A 21952-nucleotide genomic window follows, 5' to 3' on the forward strand; every position below is an offset into this window, starting at 1 on the left:
TAGTAAATTATGTTGTTCAAAAAATAATAAAACCTCATAGTAGAGCATGTTGTCCAAAAATTGATAAAGACATCATACTATAGTATGTCATTCAAAAACTTGTCAAAATGTCATAGTATAGTATGTCGTTCAAAAATTGATAAAAACATCATACTGTAGTATGTCATTCAAAAACTGATCAAAATGTCATACTACAGTATGTCGTTCAGAAATTGGTGAAAAAGTCAAAGTATAGTATGTTGTCCAAAAATTGATAAAGATGTCATATTGTAGTATGTCATTCAAAAACTGATCAAAATGTCATACTACAGTATGTCAATCAACAACTGATAAAAACATCATAGCACAGTATGTCATCCAAAAACTGATAAAAATGTTATAGTACAGTATGTCATCCATAAACTGATCAAAAAGTCAAAGTCATAGTATGTTGTTCAAAAATAGTTAAAAACCGCATACCATAGTCTGTCATCCATAAACTGATCAAAAAGTCAAAGTCCTAGTATGTCATTCAAAAATTGTTAAAAACCGCATACTATAGTCTTCGTTCAAAAATGGATACAAAATGTCATACTACTTTGTCAATCAACAACTGATAAAATCGTCATAGTATAGTATGTCATCCAAAAACTGATGGACATGTCATACTATAATATGTCCTTCAAAAACTGATCATAATGTCATAGTTTGGTATGGTGTTAAAAAATGGATAAAAACGTCATAGTATAGTATGTCATTCAAAAACTGATCAAAACGTCATAATATAGTATGTTGTTCAAAAATTGCTAAAAATGCCATCAAAAAATGGACATAAACACCTCATACAATAGTATGTCATTCAAAAATTGATAAAAACATCATAGTATAATATGTTATTGAAAATTTATCAAAACTTCAAATATAGTATGTCGTTTAAAAACTTACAAAAACATCATAGTATTGTATGTTGTTCAAAAATTGATAAAAAAGTCATACTATAGTATGTCGTTCAAGAATTGATCAAAAGGTCATATTATAGTATGTCAACCAAAAATTGATACAAATGTCATAGTATAGTATGTCGTACAAAAACTGATAAAAACGTTATAGTATAGTATGTCGTTCATAAACTAAAAAAAAAACATTATAGTATAGTATGTTTTGCTAAAAATTGCTAAAAATGTCATGCTATAGTGTGTCTTTCAAAAATTGATAAAAACATACTATAGTTTCTCTTTCAAAAATTGATAAAAACGTCAAAGTATAGAATGTCATTCAAAAACTGATCAAAATGTAATACTATAGTCTGTCGTTCAAAATTTAATGAAAATGTCATAGTATAGTTTGTCGTCCAAAAATTAATAAAGACGTCATTTTAATGTATGTCATCCAAAAATTGATAAAGACGACAAACTATAGTATGTCAATCAGCAATTGATTAAAACATCATAGTATAGTGTGTCTTTCAAAAGCTAATAAAAATGTCATAGTATTGTATGCCGTTAAAAAAATGATCAAAACGTCATACTACAGTCTGTAGTCTGTCATCCATAAACTAATATTAAAGTCATGGTATAGTATGTCATTCAAAAATTGTTAAAAACTGCATGCTAAAGGCTTTTGTTAAAAAATGGATAAAAAATATTATACTATAGTTTATCAATCAACAACCGATAAAAATCGTCATAGTATGCAATCCAAAAACTGATAAAGACATCATACTATAATATGTCGTTCAAAAACTGATCAAAATGTCATGGTATAGTATGTTGTTGAAGAACGGATAAAAACGTCATAGTTTAGTATGTCATGCAAAAACTGATCAAAACATCATAGTATGTTGTTCAAAAATTTATAAAAATGTCATAGTATACTATGTCATCCAAAAATTGATAAAAAAAATCATAATATAGTATGTCGTTCAAAAACTGATCAAAATTATATAATAAACTGTCTATAATAATAATAAACCTCATAGTATGGTATGTTGATACTGATACTTGATACTGATCAAAATGTCATACTATAGTATGTCATTCAAAAATTGATGAAAATGTCATAGTATAGTATGTCTTTCAAAAAATGATAAAAATGTCAAAGTTAAGAATGTTCAAAAGCTGATAAAAATGTCATAGTATAGTATGTCGTTAAGAAACTGATAAAAAAAAAAGTCATAGTGTCGTATGTCCTTTAAAAAGTGATAAAAACTTCATAGTATAGTATGTGGTCCACAGAGGACGCCATATCTACTGCTCTTCACTCAGTCTTCACTCACCTGGAGAAAAAGAACAGCTACATCAGGATGCTGTTTGTTGACATCAGCTCAGCATTCAACACAATCTCTCCCATGAAGCTGATTGGAAAACTTCACACTCTGGGCTTCAGTACAACACTCTGCAACTGGATACTGGACTTCCACACATGCAGACCCCAGAGAGTATCAGCAGTCACATCTCTTCGACATACTGTCAGTGCTCAACACCGGAGCCCCCCAGGGCTGTGTGCTTAGCCCCCTCCTGGTTCACACTGTACACCCATGACACCACCATCATTGGCCGTATTACAAGCAACGATGAAAGTTCATACGGGGAAGAAATCAACAATCTTGCAAGAAATTATAAAAATGTCATAGTATAATATCATCAACAACTGTTTATTCAGGGAAAACTGAACGAGCATTACGCTCTTTTACAGCAATGCCCTGAATTCACATTAAGTGGGCCAAAGGGATATACAACATATAATAACAACAAATTCAACAAAAACAAACAGCTAGAAGCAATGGCTATCAACAGTCACAAATTGCAATATAATCAGTAAAAGGATGAGACAGATTAAATAGCAAACAAATCTTCACCAGTGAGGAAATGCATAACAACACAACAAAAAAAAAAAGACAGTAAAAATGATGACAATGGAAACACACTCAATAAATAACGATCAGTCTGTGAATTAACCAAAGTAGGAGCACTGGACAATAGGTACATTATCTAGCATACACTTAAAATAATTTACAGACATGCATCTATCTAATTTGAATACCTCTTGTAACTTGTTCCATTTTTTTTGGTGCAAAAAACTAAAAGCTAATTTACCAAGCTCAGTACTGATCTAAGGAGTGTCAAGGGATAAAAATTCCTGTAAGAGTGTATGACGAGAGGAGGATTTAATTTTGAAAAGAGAGGTTAGGTAGGGGGAACTGTCTGAGTAATGCTTTATGAACAAAAAGGAAGTTGTGTTTCTCCCTTCTTTCACTGAGAGAAGACCAGCACACATACTGACAAAGCTCGCAGTGGTGAGTTCTAAAAACATTGCCAGTAATAAAATGTAGGGAACTGTGGAAAACTCAGTTGAGGATTGGGATGGATGCATATACACAATAGCACCATAATCCAAAACTGACATTATGGTTGAATGAACAATTGTTTTCCTATTTTCTAAAGAGAAACATTACCGAATTTTGTACAATACTACAATATGACAGTTTTTGACATATTATGCTGTTATTTTTATTACTATGACTTTTTTTTTCTTTGTACATAATATCATATAACAGTCACTGTGGCATATTGCATGACCTTGACATTTTTTCTGAAATACTACACTGAAATTTTGACATGATATACTAAGCCATTTTTTGTGACATACTATACAATGTTTTTTTGTGACATTTTTTAACATACTATGCCATGTCATTTTTTGACACAGCATACAATGATGTGTTTTGACATTTTTGTGACATGCTATACTATATTATATATTTTTGACAAGGTATATGACATTTTTTGACATATTATGTTTTGACATTTTTGTTACATACTGTAATATGACATTTTTTAAATACTATACTATGGCATTTTTAAATAAAATTTACAGTGAGACTTTTTGACATTTTTACATAATATACAAAGAAACTTTTGTGACATACTATAATATGCCATTTTTGCACATACAATAGTATGACTTTTTTTTTACATACTATACTGATTTTTTGACATACTTGACTATTTTTTGACATATACTATGACATTTTGTCACAAACCACACAGTTTGTTTTTTAATACCGTACTATGACATTTTTTGTAATTTTTTAAATGTATGTTTGGCATAATATTCTATGGAAATTTTTGACATACAACACTATGACGTTTTTGTCGTTTTTGTTCCTCGCCCTGATGCTGGCTCTCCTCCCTCTCTTCATCCGGAGCTTTCTGTTTCGTCTCTCCTCTCTGGTCTGACTGGCTGGTCGGCGTATGCCGTTGAATGCGGCGGTCTGTTGCATTCAGTCCAAGCCCCACACAAAGGTGTTTTTATCACATCGACACCACTTTCACTGGAACTGTCTTCACACCAAACTAAGCGTGCACACAACAAAAAACAGCAGCTGATTGTTGGTACTGAGCAGAATGATCAATATGTTTATTTCAGATATTTGACAGTACAGCCATGTTTGAAGCAGGTAGAAACAAGACTTTTGTGACGAGTGTAAGTTAATATGTTGAGATGTAGCAAATGGTTTCAGGCAGGAAGTAAATGTCTCTGACAGTCCGTCATGTGTGGTCCTGGACAGATCAAGTATATCTGAAGAAATGCTGCTCTAAAAAATAGATTTAGCCAATGCATCAGATTAAGAATAACTTTGGCATTTTTTAACACGATCCTATGTTCCTAAGTTATGTGTCCAAGTGACTAATAGACACAATTAGACCAAAAATAGCCCCAAGAGTCATTATCGCCAAAACAACCAGACTTCATATAATTTAACACTTACTTTATCCTTGTAAAACACACTTTGTTTTAAGTTGGCTTGTGTGAAATTATCCTTTAATTCATCCACTTTAATGTGAAAATATGCTTGCTGTACAGGGTTCATTTCAACCAAACCAGAGTTGGTGATAGTTGGAACAGTGGAAAGACGAACCAAGGCGGTTTCTGCAAGTTTTCATTCAAAATGGACAGAAATGGAGTCTGGTGGGTTTGGCAGGAGTGATTTCAGGCCTGTTTCTGGGTAAACACAAAAGATTTTACTCTTTAACGAAAAGGTCTAACTCCTGTGGGATCATTTTAATAGTGTTGTCAGACTCTTGGAATAACAATCTGAGCCTGTCAGTGGCAAAAAAAATCCTTGTTTTGGGATTGAATCACTTTCAAAATTGTTTCCTTCCATTAGTCACTTAGACATGAGAACATGAGAAAATTAAGTCCATATTGACAAAAACCAAAGTTAAACTTGAGAGCCAATCAGATCTCTGGCAGCCTTATGGTGAATTGGAAGTTTAAAACTTCTTAGACTTAAATAGTTAACATCAATGATTTGTTCCTCAGAGCACACCATCATACAACGTTGACACTGAGAGCAAGTGCATGTCTGTCAGACAGAATCCCAAGCATGTCAACTGTAACTTGATGTGGATTCTTTTCTCTCACGACGTGTTCCCTTTCGTGTTCAACACACTCCAGTTAGCATCGTTGCTTTTTTGGCGACGTGCTCTGATGCAGCGTGTGACATGGAGACCACGAGATATTCTGTCCAAGATTCTGCAGGGTGTTTGAAGCGGTCATGTGGTGTGAGTGGAGGTGGAGCTGAACACAGAAGATGGCTAAACTTCAGCAGTCCTCCTCCTGATCTCTTCTATAAGGTCTGCTCTGGAGACATCAACCTTTGGACACAAAGCAAGAAACAAGATGCAAGTTTAACCCTTTGAAACCCGGAGCAACGCCTTCCACAAGTATTTGAATCTGTGAACCCTGCGCAACTTTTTGCAATTTCTGTCAGAGACATGAGAAAAAGGCAAGAAGCAGCTCAGTAAGAGATGTTCCACAAATAGCAAAAAATAAATAGATTTAGAAAATCATTTTTTAGATATTTTATTTATTTTTTTTTTCCTTTTTGTTTATGTTTTACTTGATAAATGTATTTATCCATGTGCTATTTTTTGTAAGTGACACTGTTTTGTAAATGTAAAACACAATAACAAATATTTTGGTCACAAAAAAGGAGTATTTTTATAAAACTAGGGAAGAAGAAAAAATCTATGGCAAAATTAGATTTCGAATTATCATAATTTCATAATTTAAAAAAATATGTTACAGATTTATATATCATTTTAAGCATTTTTACAGGTCTTTTTTTTAAAACTAATTTCAATGTCATTTTCTTGTATATTTTACTAATTTATTGCTCATTTTGGATCATTACATTGGTGGTTGCTCATTGCCTTCCACCCCTGTTTTTGAAAAAAAAAACAAAAAAAACAAGACAATTTGCTCAATTGTTGCAATGGAGATTTTCATTTAATGATAACCGTCTCAGAAAATATTGCAGTTTCACAGTATCACAGTATTTCAAAATCATTATTATTATCACTCAGAATGGCCCTTAGAGGAATAAAAACAGAAGGGTTAGTTTTGGTCGAACATTTTTTTCATTACTAGAATTGAAACTTTAAACCATTTCTTAAATGGAAGTATGTGTTAAAAGTCTTCCTTTGAAAATATTGTACATAAAACAAATGTACACAGTATTTTAAGGCCATCACAATACACCATATATATATGTATACATACATATATATATATATATATATATATATATATATATATATATATATATATATATATATATATATATATATATATATATATATATATATATGTGTGTGTGTGTGTATATGTATATATATGTGTGTGTGTGTGTGTGTATATATATATATATATATATATAAAATATTGAATGTTGAATGAAGTTGAATGAAGAATGAATGAAGTTAAATAAGTACAATAAAGTTGTATTTGTAAATTTGTAAAGTGATTGTAAAATAATTGTTTCTCTGTATTCTTTCTGGGAGTAAATAAAATTGATTAAAAGGATTTGAATTCAAATGGTCTCAAATCAAGATTTTTTCTGGTATTTCTCTGTGTGTGACAGCAGTGATGAAGTGTGTGTTTTGTGTAGCAGTCGTACCTCCTCTCTAGTGGCGACGACGCGCAGTTTGACCACTCCATCTTTCAGCTCCTGTTCTCCCAGTATGGCCACCAGGGGGATCCCGGAGTCCTCGCAGTGCTGCAGCTGACTTAGCAGTTTGGGGTTCTTCTTGTACATCACCTCTGCCTGGATACACATGCAAACACACACAGCATTCACACACATTCTTAGTAGCATGATAATAGTATAATATCACTTCCATTCCCAATTATAAATCTATAAAACCCAAATTTAATTACAAGGTGAAAAGTTTTGTTTTAAGTCATATTTATGAATCAGGTTTCAGACCAACAACATAATTATCAGCAGGTTCAGTGATCGTTTGTGGAAACTGTAAATGACATTAATAACCCAAATAATTAACAACGCAACAACACTGCAGCAAATTTGGCCTTAAAGATCTTCTGTAATCTGATGTGTGTGCCGGATGAGGCGATGTCAGGTCACATGACCTCTTCATAAAAGAACACAAGAGAGATTGAAATGGCCCGGCAACAGTGACCCCAAGTTAAAACAAACAAACAAACAAACAAACAAACAAACAAACAAACAAACAGGAAATTGAACATGGTCAATAGAGACACACAAAACACACACACACACAAACACACACCTTAATGCCAGCGTTCCAGAGCTCGGTGACGAGTTTCAGTCTCTCCTCCAGCAGGTTCTTCTGAGCAGACGCCACCATGATCTGAACCTCTGTGGTCCGAACCTTCTCTGCCTGAACAACAACAACAACAACAACACTGTTACAGTCTGGACTTCCACACACACACACACACACACACACACAAACACACACACACACGTATTATCACTACACTAAATGCTGAGTTATACCGGGTCCATCTGTGCTGTGCTACAGCCACGACAAAGCCTCCAGAGCCGACTGAGGACGTTTCTAGACGATGCTTGATTCCACAGGGCATGTCAGCAGCAGCTAATCTCAGGTACTGAGTTATTTCTTGTTATATTTGTGTATTAGGTAAGTTACTAAGTACTGTAACTTAACTGTACACAGCTGGACCTGAGTTACTAGTCTCATTCTTTCATGTGTCAACATAAACGGATGACAATACATGAACCTTGAACCTGCTGCCTGCTCTGCTCTGCAGAGAATACGCTCCGGGTCTACTTTTGCCAGAGGCTGACAGCAGTCTCGTCAAGCCACACGGAGCAGATCGAACCAGGCAGAAGCCAAGCATCTGGCCAATTTTTAAAAATAAAACAGTTTGCATGGAGTCCTGATCATGTTTCACTTAACTAACATTACATCATCACTACGTCACATCACAGCATGTGGCACCAGAGGTCAACAGGTTAGGTCAGAGGACATTCATCTTGGAAGTGGAGAAACACACAATTCTTTATGACACCACAGATCCTTCAAGGAAAAGGCGTGAACAGCAATTTCAGGAGTTTTGGGAGTGAAAGGTAAGTATAGGTTGTAATTAACATGTAAATATGTTGTTTTGTTTGACATCTTTAATGTAAATGGTACAGTTTAGTACTTGTAACAAAGCTATACACTAGTTAATGTTATTCAGAAGCCTTGCATTTCACAGCAAATGGTCTGTGTGATATTATTTTCTATATATAAGTAGGATTTGTTTTACATATGCATTACGGGTAGTTTGTCATCTTTTTAAGTTAAATTACGTCTAAATATATCTACTTGTTACTTATATTTTTCACACTTTCTGAAAAACTGGATTTTTTTTACTGATCTGTATAATTATCAAGATGAGCAAAATTCTTTCATCTACTTGGTTCCTGGCTGGGCTGTAAGCTGCAGCACAACAAAGTGGGTAAAAACATCCATAAGCAGAAATTAATCAGACAGAAAAACACATATATATGTAGCCTACTTGGTAGCCATGGTAGAACCACAAAAATTAAGGAAAAAATGAGCACAAAATCAAGGGAAAATTATGAAATCAGCCCTATCTTAGCCAGTCTACAGTATCAGCCGGCAGGACGCTCTGCTTCTGAAATGCTCACAGACGCTCCAGGTGTCTGGTGGACTCACCAGGTAATACAACACTTGAATTAATAATACATGAATAATTGACAGAAAATGAAGATATAATTTCGTCTCTACTTTTAATCATAGTCGCCACATTACCTCGGCCTTCTGCTCCATGATGGAGAAGATCCTCTCGATGCCGATGCTGACGCCCACGCACGGCACTTTCCTACCCTTGGGGTCAAACATGCCCACCAGGCCGTCATATCGACCGCCGCCGGCCACGCTGCCCACACTGACGCTCTCCTCTGCAGGGGCCCCATTTTGGGCGTCATTGGGCACCGGGACCACACCTGCCTGAGTCAGCACCGCCTCATAAATGATTCCTGTGTAATAGTCCAGACCTCGTGCCAGACTCAGGTCAAACACCACCTGCAGATAACGGAGTGAAGATCCAAAACAGAGACATTTAACATCAATACGGTAAAAAGAGAAGTTAAACAACATCAAGGGCAAAAAGTAGGGTTGATAAAACAGAGAAGTGCATACAAATATTATCCTTGTTGTAGAACAGTAACATGGGATGCGTTAAAAAATAGCACATCTAATGTGAGTTGTGCTGGAGAGGCTGCAGACTGGTGGGAGATGCTGCACACATCATCTGGGAATGCCAAAAAATACAGGACTACTGGAAAAACATTACAAGTGAAATCAGAAGTTTATTAGATACTGACATTATTTTAGACCCAGCACTGTGCATATTGGGTATTATTTGACCAGTTGGTTTAACAGACAGAAAAATGATATATATACAGAGGATTCTGCTCTTAACAGCAAAAAAGATGGTAAAGCCGCAGCCTCCCAGTATAATTTCTGCTTTATTATGCATTTTAACCTTAGTTTATATTTATTATTATTATTGATTTGTCATACACTGATACTCTATACCATAGGTTCTCAAAGTGCGGCCCCCGGGCCAATGGTGGCCCGCAGAAACATTTCTGGTGGCCCGCAATGAATTACAGTTGTTAATTTGAATCCAACTGTACATTGCTTTGAAAGGATGAATCTCCATTTCGTGGTCTTTAGCGGCATCTACAGGGATAAGCGGTAATTGCAGGTGTGGTTTAGAGCTCACTTGACCTCACTCCCAGAGGTCCACGGTGCAATGTCTTTTTTTCACCACTAGGGTGCTGACGGCGTCTCCCGCCTCACTCCCTCTGCCTCGGGAAGAGACTGTGGGCGCAGCTGTGAAGATGGAGTCAGAGCCGGAGTCGGAGTCGGAGCTGGGCCCCTCGAGAAAAAAAACGTTGTGTGGGCGAGGAAAAAAGGCGGTTTCAAGATAAGTGGACTAAGGCTTACTTTGTCGTACCTCACGGGTCGGATAGTCATGTGCCTGATCTGCAAGCAGGTTAATGCAATGCTCAAGGACTTCAATATAAAACGCCATTGTGATACTAATCATAAAACCTACGATCAATTCTCCGGCGAGGAGCGCACCAGTAAGCTTGAACAACTTAAAACCGGCTACACTGCACAGCAATTAGTTTTCACATATCTGGCCAAGTCCGGTGAAGTTGTGACACAGGCTAGCTACGTGGTAGCTCAAGAAATAGCCAGGCGGAAGAAGCCGTTCAGTGACGGACAATTTGTGCGAGACTGCATATTGAAAGTGGCCGACGTTGTATGCCCGGAGCAGAAAACAAAGCTCCGTGACATAAGTTTGTCAAATGACACAGTGACACGACGAATCGAAGATCTGGCCAACGATCTCAAAGAGCAACTGGGACATCGTGTGGAGGGCCTGGAAAAGAGAACCTTTTCTATCGCTCTGGATGAAAGCATGGACATTTCCGGTACAGCGCAACTGCTGATTTTTGTGTCATGGACATTGTTGTGAAGACAGTTAATTTTCTTAAGTCTAGAGGTCTGAATCGTCATATACTTCGCTGCCATCAGGTGGCTGAGCACAGGTGCCACACTGAAGCGTTTTTTTTTAACCTGAGAAAGGAAATTTAAGAGAGTTCATGGAGTCAAAAGGACAAGATGTGACACAGTTAAGAGACACTAAATGGCTCTGTGACCTAGCACTCTTGTTAACCTGAATACTTGTCTCAGCGATCTCAATGTGAAGCTGCAGGGCCATGGGAAGCTCATTTCCACACTATTTGACAAGGTAAAAGCTTTCCAGCGAAAACTTGGAACTGCTGCAGGGACAGCTCAAACAGGGAGATCTAACCCATTTTCCCGCCTGCAAGGCACTCGTAGATGACAAAGACACAGATGGGCGCCACGTTTTACGTCACCTGCGTTCAGACAAGAATACATAAAAAAATTCAGAGAGGAATTCAACCACCGCTTCTCAGACTTCAGGGACCAGGGGAAGTCATTCAACCTCTACCAAAATCCTTTCTCATATGTCCCTGAGGAAGAGCCTGCAGAAATGCAGTTTGAGCTCATTGGCCTGCAGGAGGTAAGAGCAGCATATCGTGACAAGAATCTCATCGAGTTCTACAAAGGACTTTCCCCATCTACATACCCTGCACTTCGCCATAACGCTATCACAATGGTCTCTTTATTCGGAAGCACATACATTTGTGAGAAGACCTTCTCCACCATGGCCATCATCAAATCCAAGCTGAGATCCAGGCTGACAGATGGCCATCTACATGCTGTCCTTCGTATGGCAACGACCGAGATGGAGCCGAACATCAGAGGAATCGTGGCCAACCGAAAACAGCACCACAAATCCCATGCCAATAAAAAAAGTATGTTGACCTAGTAACAAATATTATGTGTGACTTAATGACAAGTGTACTGATGACAGGCAATGATAGATATTAATGATGGTGATGATGCTGACTTGTTTGGTAAGCTTCTATTTTAAAAGTCTCTCTCTCTTTCTTTCCCTCCCTCTGTGTGTGTGTGTGTGTGTGTGTGTGTGTGTGTGTGTGTGCGTGCGTGCGTGCGTGCGTGCGTGTGTGTCTGCAGATTTTCCTGTGGTGCTTTGGTAGCTGGAATTGCTCCTGAATAAGGTCCATGCTGATAAGACGGGAAGCAAGGCACACTGAGACTGCCTTTTTGTTCTAAAAATCTGTTGTTTTTATATATATTCTGAAATGGACTGCACACAGGACTGTTATATCCCAAATTTGACTGTAGAGGGCAGATTTTGTGTGCATTACATTGTTTCTCAAGGTTTTCTCAAGTTTTCCAGGTTTAGTCTCATTTATTAATTGAAATGTTGTAATTGCACATTACTGGATGCAGACCAATAAGTGTGAAGTGTAGAGATGCAACCTGGTCATTAAAATGATTACAAATGGGATTTTTTTCTGTTTAATTTTTTTTCCTTCGGTAGCCCTCAGTGCAATGTTGGGTTCTTAAATTGGCCCTCAGCTATCAAAACTTTGAGAAGCCCTGCTCTGTACTTTTTTGTGCTCTTTTCCTGTGAACAGCAAGAGATACATGCCAAATTACTGACTGCATAGAGGGAAGTGGTATTGCCATTGAATGGGTACTTAGTTATGTCCAAAAATATGATAGTTATGTGAAAATGTTGTGAACATCTCCTCTGTGTAATATGTTGTATGTGTTTATGCTGAATAAATAAAAAGTTAAAAAACATCTCACCTTGTCTGTGACCTGGAAGAGCTGCAGGTAGGTGAAGAGCAGCTTAATATCTGACAGGCCAGCACAGGCCTGCTTACTCTGAGACATTTTGGGGTCTTGAAGGAGGCGCTCTGCTAAATCCATTCCACCTGCAACAGTAACAGTTTGCTGTTTACTCATCCAGCCGACACAGAACTATAGCAGCATTCAACAGGACACGTTTTTGTTTCCACCTGATGAATCGAAGTCCATTATTCTCTCTCTTTCAGCTCTGTTTTTGGTCTCCACAGAGAGACATATCTCTCTCTTTAGCTGCTAAATGCGCCACTGTGATCACCAGCTGCTCTCTGACTGTGTGTGTCTGCTCAGCAGGCAGAGCACTGTGGGTAGAAAACAGCTGCCTGCTGCTGCTGGAAACCAAAATGATGAGTGTGAAAGATGTGAGCTACACAACCAAAAAGAGGCTACAAAGCTCTGTGGAGCTGCAGAGTTTTTGATTTTTCTTTGTGTTCATCACTGTAAGGGGCTCCTAATGGATCTTATTTTCTCCATTAATTGATTTATTGTTTCAGATATAAAATATCAGAAAACAGGAAACAGTTGCTTTCAAAATTTCTGAAAGCCAAAATGTACTTCTTCACACTGTTTGTTTTTGCTCAGCCAACAGCTCAAAACCAAAAGGTATTTAAAACCACAGAATAATCATATTTAAAAAGCTTGAACCTGCTGCTGCTGACAGGACAGCCTGTGGTCAAGACAAGTCTAAAGCCTCATTTATTAGACTTCCCTCTGCACAAAAACCCTGCTAACACCAGCTCCAATTTCAGTCAGACTGACATGTTTACATGTATTAAAAAGTCCAGTTTTAGTCAGACTGACGCAATAATTCCACTTTTTCTTACATCATGTAAATGTACTTAATGCTTAAAGTTGCTTTTGCCAAGCCAGCCAAGCCTTTTCTTATTTTCCCAGACTATATCAGGATACAGAAGGACAGACCAGACTCAATGAAGCAACCTCTGTGGACAAAGACAGCATTAATGGAGTTTGGATTCTGACTAACTTAACACCAACATGCCACTGATGTCTCACATTATGAATTTGGGGAAAGCCTCACCCTGTAAACTGACGTACTCCCCGATCTGGTCTGCGGCCTCCTCGGACAAGCCCTTCTCATTCACCATCTCCTTCTTCACTTCCTCCCAGGGCATCTGGGTGTGGACGACAGGAAATGAGCAGATACGTCAAAGACAGATAGTGATGAATGACGGACAGAGGGTGAAAGAGACCAGGAGAGTGTAAAGAGTGCTTTCCATCACACTAACCATAACCAGCCGCTATCTTAACCCTTTAAAACCTGGAACGACATCAGTTTTCTTGTGCTGCATTCAAATGCTTTTTACATGCATTTAATTTAATATAATGCATTTAAACAAATTTATTTTGAGCACTTGGCTAAAAAGGCAATGAGCAACTTTGCAAGAAGTGTCCCAAAATTAGCAAGAAATTAAGAAAAAGTTGACAAAAAATAACCTGAAAATGTATTCTGAAAAAAGAAAGGACAGAGTGAGAGAGAAATTATTTAAAATAAATAATACTAATAATAACAAATAAAAATATTAGGAAACCTATTAATTATTACTATAATCATTATATAATTTTTATCAACTTTTTAAAACCTTATATTTTTATATATATATATATATATATATATATATATATACATTTTTTTTTTTTTACCCTTTTTTACCTTTTTTCTTTTCTTTTCATTTTTTTAATTGCAAGATTTTAGGTAGTTGTTTTTTCATTCATATCTTCTTCCTGTTTTTGACAGTAATAAAGCCATTTTACTCTTTTAAAGGTTGTAGTGTAGCCTTCATAAAAACAGTTGACTTTCTAGAGCTACACATCCATTTAAGCCCTCTGTATATAAATACGCAGGTTTTCAGTATAGTGGGAAAAGCTCAGCATGTGCACAGCACTAAGTGTCCACACCTTGTCCAGTTTATCCACTGTTGAGCAGATGGTGCGGAACTTGTCATCTGGAACGCCACACACAGCAAACATCCCGTCGAGGATGCGTCTGTCATTGACCTGGACACAGAGGACGAGGTTACAGAGGACATGCCGACTAATCAAACTCTGCATCTGGAAATGTGGCTGTGTGACATCTCAAACCTTGATACGGAAGTCTCCAAGGTCCAGCTCACTGAGGATTTCATGGACAATCTTCAGACATTCGGCGTCTGGAATCATGCCGTCATACTGCCCCGCTATGTCAAAATCCTGAAACACACAGATTCATTGATTCAAGCAGAACAATTGGGACCGTTTCCAAGAGATCTAACGAATCAGCCGGTAACTCCATCCATGATCCCTGCAGGAGTGAACACGTGTTTGAAGATGACTCACACATTGGTAAAACTCTCGGTAGCGTCCGCGGGTCATGGCTGGGTTATCGCGGCGGTACACCTTGGCGATGTGGTACCGCTTGATGTTGGTTATCTTGTTCATGGCCAGGTAACGAGCAAACGGCACCTGAAAGAGGGCGGGTCAAGGACAACACAGTGCTTCCTGCTTTCATGGGGAGTTGAAATTTGGGAGTTAACATCGCAATGTTCTTAAATTTGTCCTGCAGACCCAGCGTGCTGTTTGGAATTCTCTTCTGTATTCTGTATGCCTGAGACTAATTCCCAAAGTCATCTAGAGAAAAAAAGGCTGGTAGCTTTGAGAATACCTCAGGCCTAATAATTAGACAAATCATTTTGTTGCTTGACACTCTTACCCATTTTTCCTTTTTCTTAATGTAATAGGCTAACAAGGCTATATCTACGTCCAGTCTGGCTTTCTGTTTTGTTTTTGTTTATATGTGGGTTGTGTGGTTTTGTTAGTGTCTTTGTACACCATAAAACTTAATAAATAAATACATAAACAAAAGCCTAGTCCCAATTAAACACAGAGTCCCTTTAATTAGCCCAGTGTGTCCACACATTTTGACAAATAAAGGCCTCAGTTAGAAGCCCGGTCTCGATACCATGCAGTTCATTTTTATAGAAGTTCTTTGGATGTATAAAACTGGGTTGCTGGCAAACTGCTGGAAATATGTTAGTTAGCTGCTTAGATTGCACATACGATATGTATGTGTTTCATCTTTTGTCAGTGTGGACATACTACACACATGGCTCTACAAATAAGTCATTCAGTTAATTCTACTGACTCCATGAGCACCAAAGAGGACAGTATTACCAGCATAGTAAACAAGAGAGACGCAAAATAAAACGAGTAGTAGATGTAAAAGACTACTTTAAAAAGCAAATGAAAAAATGTCCAGTGAACTATATTTATAATTTTCATAATTATATATTTTAAAATGTTTTACAGAATTCTGGTCATTTTAAAGATTGTTTTCCAGGTCATTTTTCGCTTTTTATCTTTTTTTTTTTTTTACTTTGTTTTTTTATTTTTTATTTTTTTGTGTGCAAATTTTCAGGCAATTTTCTTTTACTCAATTTCATTTCTTCTGTTCAGTAGCATCTTCCTATGCTTTTGATTAAATAAATAAATAAATAAACAAAGCTTATTTGGTCTCACAAGGTTAAATTAACAATTTGACCATATTTCCTATCCCAAATATAAGCCAGTTTAGGTCAATGATTTAATCAAATAACATCCCAGGCTATTATAGGAAGTTTAACAGTATGTTACTATTTTATGATGAAAACTAAATAGAATAAAAATATAAAATGACTAAATAAAATAAAAAGTGAAAACCTGTTCAGGTTGATCTGCATTTATAGATTTAAAAAAACATAGCAGTGTTCATTTCATCACTAAAAATCTGATGCTGACATTCAGCCAGCTGATGGTCATTGATGTCTTTGAAGGATACAGTGAGGTCATATCTGAGGGACAGCAGCTCTCCTCCCTGGTCTTTGAGGTCATAGATGAGCTTGGAGTCTTCTCCATACTTCCCTGTCAGTGTTTCCTACACACCACATGGACATCACAGAAAGTTTTAAAAACACACACATGCACTGTGTGGCAAATGTGTTAAACTGTGCTGTGAAAATGTACCTTCAGTTCAAAAACAGGTGTGTCGATGGTTTCTGCTCCGTGGCGTTTGAAGCAGCCGATGATGGTGTTGAAAACTTTCTCTCTGATGGCCATCTGCTTGGGGTTGTAGTCCCTCGTTCCCTGAAAGAGAGAGAAGTTTGCTATGTTTCAGTCTTACCGTCAAGAATTTTGAAATGTGCCAAAGACATATGTGCATTATGTGTGCATTCATCAGCAGACGAGTGCACTTAATAACCTGGCTAAGTGAATGTCAAAAAGTAGTTTCAAGAATGTATTATTCTGTAAAAAATAACGCTGCTTTTAAGTCTTAAGTCATGGGGCCATAATATATCAATGGAGATACACAACAATGAGATTGTTTAAGACTCTACTCTTTACGGCCCACACTTTAGTGGGTTTTCACTTGTTATGAACTTGTGATCTGTATCTGTGTGTTTACTGAAATAACATTAGACTGCAGGCATTCACATTAACATTCAGGATTAAAAACATTCTCCTTTTTGATTCAGCCACAATGTGACAGATAGATAGGTAGAGTTGGGAAAGTTGTCAGCAAAAATGCTGCATTTGTCTACAGGTGACTCTGAGGGACCTTACTCTGAAGACTTGCAAGCAGGGCTTCCGACTCATTCATTCATTCATCGCGACCTGCCACAATTAAAACATCTGCCGCCATGCAGTGGCCCTGCGATAGTCTGGTGACCTGTCCAGGGTGTACCCCGCCTTCCGCCCGATGACGGCTGGGATTGGCTCCAGGCCCCCCCCGACCCTTACGAGGACAAGCGGTTACAGAAAATGACTGACTGACTGGCCGCCATGCAGTGATGTAATATTTTTAAAGCTGGACCGCTCATATAGAGCGCTACTGGAACATATATATGCTGTTTTCTTATAGCCCTGCACCTACGTGATGTGCATATAACCTTCCTCTTTCAGCACCAAAAAAAAAAAACCAAATACATTTGAAAAACTCAACAGCAATGTCTTCTTCTAAAAATAATGACCTGGTTACTCAAGATAATGCACAGACCTTTTTGTATCATGTAGGAACTATTTTCTTTCATCCAAACTACACCCACCAACTGCATACCAAACCGCACTAAATGAAGTACGCATGTTGTTGAGTTTTTCATTCATACACTGGAGAGAAGGCAGACATCTCTATAGCCAATATCTCCAGCGCTCAAAACAATCTAGACTGATAAACAGCACTACAGGTAAAGGGAATTTTTTTTCTCTAAAAATCTAGGATGAACTGTCACTATAACCACCAGGCAACCTTGCTGTCCATAGCTTTCTGACAGGCACATTGAGATAGCAGGAGGGAGTGGAGTTAGATGGCCACTCAACATGTTTCTTAGGTATGTGTCAAAACTGTATGAATGTAATAATTCTTGTCCAAATAGGACAAGAAACACATGGACTTACTAACACAGAATCCTTTTAATATTCTACTGTAACACTACAACGCTCTGTTATATTCAGATCTGCTGCTCTGTGGTCTTACCTTTGCCGTCTTAAGAACAAACTGATGTTTGCCATCATCTCCTCCTATCTGAGCCTTCAGCTCCAACAGTTTGGCAACCTCCTCATCAATCTGCAACACAAACAAACAAACACACACCAGAAGATGATAAACTTTAGTGAACACTTACTGGAGAGGTTTTTCTTCTTACGTGTCATACTGCATAGGTCGACATCAATGAGAAACTTGAAAAAACACATCTTAAAAAGGCCCTACCTGAGCCACAGTGATCCCAGTGAGGGAATGCAGAGATCGGACACGTGTGGCAGTCCGAAAGCCCACCAGACCAGAGCAGGCACGAATACAAAACATGCCCAGCATGTTCATCAAAAAGCAGGGACAAAATAACAAAAAAAAAAATCCAGAAATTGGACAGGCAAAAGTTCAGGAGTGCATCATGGGTACAGCAACGTCCATTGGTATTGCACAGGGCCAGCCACAGCAGCCAATCACAGTGGTCAGTAGAAGTCCAACGAGGAAGTGAGTTTAGCAGTGATGTCAAGGGGGGTTGGATTCGCCAGAGACGGTGAGGTAGATGATGGTGATGATGAAGGGTGAGGCATCAAGGGACCGTCAGGCAGGAAGAACAGGAGAAAAGTAGTAAGCAACCCTAGCACTAGGGGAGGGCAGGGCATCATCATCATCACAGCGTGGAGGATAGAACATGAGATCACATGAAACCAAGTCAATCAAAGAAGCCAGCCCAATGAAGCGCGCACACGCACACACACACACACACACGCATGCATGCGCACGCGCGCACACACACACACACACACACACACACACACACACACACAGACTCCTGCTCAGACCAAAGTATCAAATCTATGTGTCAGAGGCATTTAAACTCCCCAAAGCCAATGGTGAAATCCTCGGTAGGGTTGCAGCAATATCGCAGTTTCAAGATACAGTATATCAAAGAAAAACTGACTGTTATCATACCGTGTTATCTACAGTACTGTTATCTACAGTACTGAAAAAAAAATGCAATCCGAAGGAGAATCTTTTTTTGCACATCTCCATTCTCCCTTGGTTGTCTTTTTACACATAGTTCCATTGAAAAAAGTCAAAATTTTAATAGTGTTTGTTTAACCAAAAAAATCCTTTGTTTTTAGGCTAATTATAGGTAGTAATAATAATAATAATAACATTTGCATACAACTGGATACTATGGTACCATAAAACTCTGTTTTTTTCTGAGGTTATGTTACTGTGAAAATCCCATACTGTTGCAACCCTAGTCCTAGGGGTTAAAGACAAGTTTTACTGTCTCTCAGTCCCTGACATAACAGCAGAGAATAAAGGAAACAGGATGAAAACAGAAGAGAGACTAATTAACCCTGCTTTCTGTTAATAACTGGCACATACACTGATCAGTCACAACACTTAAACCACTGACAGGTGAAATGAATGACATTGATCATTTCATTATAATTAGGGATGCATGATAACATCAGAACAACAGTGGCGTAGGCAGCTATTGGCTTTAAAATGAAATATTAGAATCGGCCAACATGCTGATTGCTGCTGATATCACAACAAAAAAAATGTTTTTTAATTGCCACAGTGAAGGTGTGTTGAATAATTTTCCTCATTTTAAACAATGTATACATTTCACACAGAAAAGCATTGCATTTTATGTCTCCATCTGCTGATGGGCCATCATGATAAGAGTATAGGTAATATGATGTTGATTCATAACAGACCACAGAAAACAGAACAGCAGAGAGGCACCTGGAGACACCTGGTTAGTCACTTTCAGTTGTCAACAAGCTCCTTTAAATTTCCACTGACACCTCACTGCGTTAATAAGACTAGTTATTGCATCAGCTAACCTCCTTACACATTTTCTGATAAACACGCTCAATATTTCAACGCAATCTGGCCGAGTTGTCTACAAACGTCAATTTACAAATCAAATGAACCAACGCCGTATCTGTTTTTAGTCAGTTGGCTACTTTTCTGTCATTTCCGTATAGCTATACTAGCACTAGCTAGCTGAGAGTGGTTAGCTGACGGGCTGGTTAGCCGTTGAAGCAACTCAAATGCTAGCTGTTAGCCGGTTCGGCTAGAATGAAAATACTTTTACAAGCAGGACATTTCTGTGTAATATGTGCATATTTTGGCAGCTGGTGTAATAATAGACCAAACAGCCAGCTAGTGACCCCGGTGAACGTAGCTAGCTGTTATGACGTTTTTACACTTTGCCAAATATCATTCAAAATTAGAGCAATTTCGGGTCGACTAACTTATCACAGAGCACATATGCACCGTAGACTATAATGAGTGACGTTTTCTATATAAATAAAGCCTTCCAGTTAATTCGGCATACATATGACAGAAAAAGATGTGCATATAGTAGGGATAATGTGTACCGAATAAAGCAGTGACTCATTCAATATCAAACAGCAGTGGGTGAGCTGTGGGTAACACGATGTAGTGTTACCGCAATAATATGACAGAAAGTTAAACGGTTGATTTAGACATTTCCAGTCAACTACGCAGTATGAATGAAGTTCTTCTAATATTGAGTGTAATTTTATAGGGGCTGGCTAGTTAGCAACGCTGTTCTGTTAAATGCCAAACTGACATGCTGTTCACCACATGTTTAAAAAACTGCCTAAGCATCAGTAGCAGCATTAGCTCCGTGCTAACTGTGAGTACTGACCTGCTCTTTGCTCGCCTTCTCTGACTTTAACTTCCGAACGACTTCACCTTGGACTTTAATAGCCTCTTGTATCTGTGCCTTGTCTGCCATGGCTTTGCATTAATGTACAGCACCGCTAAACTACGTTCACCCCCGGTGTTCCTGTAGCAATCAAAACTGGGAAGGCGTACAGCGGATACGGAAACACGTTATACTGCCTGTTGATATTTTCTAAGTAAAATACTTCCTGGAGAAAGTAAAGGAAAATAATACTCTTTCGGATTTTATTTGGAGAAGGTGTTTAGCAGTATTTTCAGTAAAGATAATCAGGGAGAGTCTACCATTCTCTGGACTGCAAAATTGGAAACAGGGGAGGCACTCTAAATAATATTTGAGGCACTGGGGAGGTTGTTGTGTTTTTGAGTTAGCTCCAGGAAGGGACAACATTAAATGGCCATTTTGTATTCCTTTAAATACCCTCTTAACCTTAGGATTTCATTTTCAAGTCTGACTGAAGTTTTGAACAATCTAGAGCCATGCAAAGTCACTGATATTATTCTGGACACTGCTGCCACTGCAGTGTATGCAATGGTTTATTTTGCTTGCTGTAATTTATGTATTATGGTGGCCCTGTGGGACAAAACACTATACCATTTCAGAAAACACTATAACATTTCAGAAAACACCAAATTTCCCCAAACACTTCAACATTACGCAAAACAAAACATTTCAGAAAACAAAATAACATTTCCTAAAACACAGTGCAGACAGCAGTAGTAGTATAAATGTTATTTTGTTTTCTGAAATGTGGTAGTGTTTGGGGAAATGTAGTGTTTTGGGAAATGTTTTTTTAGTTTCTGAAATGTTGCAGTATTTTTGGAAATGTTATTTTGTTTTCTAAAATGTTTTCTGAAATAATGTTTTGACCCCCAGGGCCACCGTAGTGTGTAAGTGTGTGTGTAATACATTTTGTTGTTTTTGTTGTGTGGTTGTCATGCTCTGTACTCTGCTAAGGTGCACACAACTGGTGTGATAATGCCATTTTTAAGGAGAATTTGCAATTTACTGAAGAAATCAGCTGTTTGTTTTGTGATAACACCCTCCACACTTTTTGCTTGTGGCATTGGCTCCATATCTCTATTCGGTGTGAATATATAA

At 37.9% G+C, this 21952-nt stretch overlaps 1 protein-coding gene across 2 annotated transcripts; it reads right to left on the reverse strand.

Annotated features, from left to right (window-relative positions):
• Positions 1-4367: 4367 nt before the first annotated feature.
• hars (histidyl-tRNA synthetase) lies at positions 4368-21009 on the reverse strand. Of its 2 annotated transcripts, XM_042492989.2 has the most exons (14): positions 20816-20972; positions 18361-18760; positions 18127-18216; positions 16620-16739; positions 16435-16530; positions 14958-15083; positions 14724-14831; positions 14541-14639; positions 13663-13756; positions 12567-12694; positions 9093-9365; positions 7578-7688; positions 6944-7090; positions 4368-5639 (listed from the first exon to the last, which is right to left on the reverse strand). In XM_042492989.2, exons 2-14 carry the CDS (start codon positions 18469-18471, stop codon positions 5580-5582), a joined length of 1563 nt encoding a protein of 520 aa, XP_042348923.2. In that variant the 5' UTR covers positions 18472-18760; positions 20816-20972; the 3' UTR covers positions 4368-5579. The 2 variants fall into 2 exon arrangements, with proteins under 2 accessions (XP_042348923.2, XP_042348924.2); XM_042492990.2 differs by lacking the exon at positions 18361-18760 and having other exon boundaries at positions 20816-21009.
• Positions 21010-21952: the final 943 nt, after the last annotated feature.

Source organism: Plectropomus leopardus, chromosome 8 (genome assembly GCF_026936395.1).
Source record: "Plectropomus leopardus strain MGB_pleo_1.0 chromosome 8, ASM2693639v1, whole genome shotgun sequence".
Taxonomy (NCBI): Eukaryota; Metazoa; Chordata; class Actinopteri; order Perciformes; family Serranidae; genus Plectropomus; species Plectropomus leopardus.

Coding starts and splice junctions, on each gene's coding strand:
- hars (XM_042492989.2), bottom strand. CDS start 18,471: ATGAACATGCTGGGCATGTTTTGTATTCGTGCCTGCTCTGGTCTGGTG. Junction 16,531..16,619: donor CACCTGTTTTTGAACTGAAG/GTACATTTTCAC, acceptor TGTGGTGTGTAG/GAAACACTGACAGGGAAGTA. Junction 12,695..13,662: donor GGAGTACGTCAGTTTACAGG/GTGAGGCTTTCC, acceptor TTACTGTTGCAG/GTGGAATGGATTTAGCAGAG.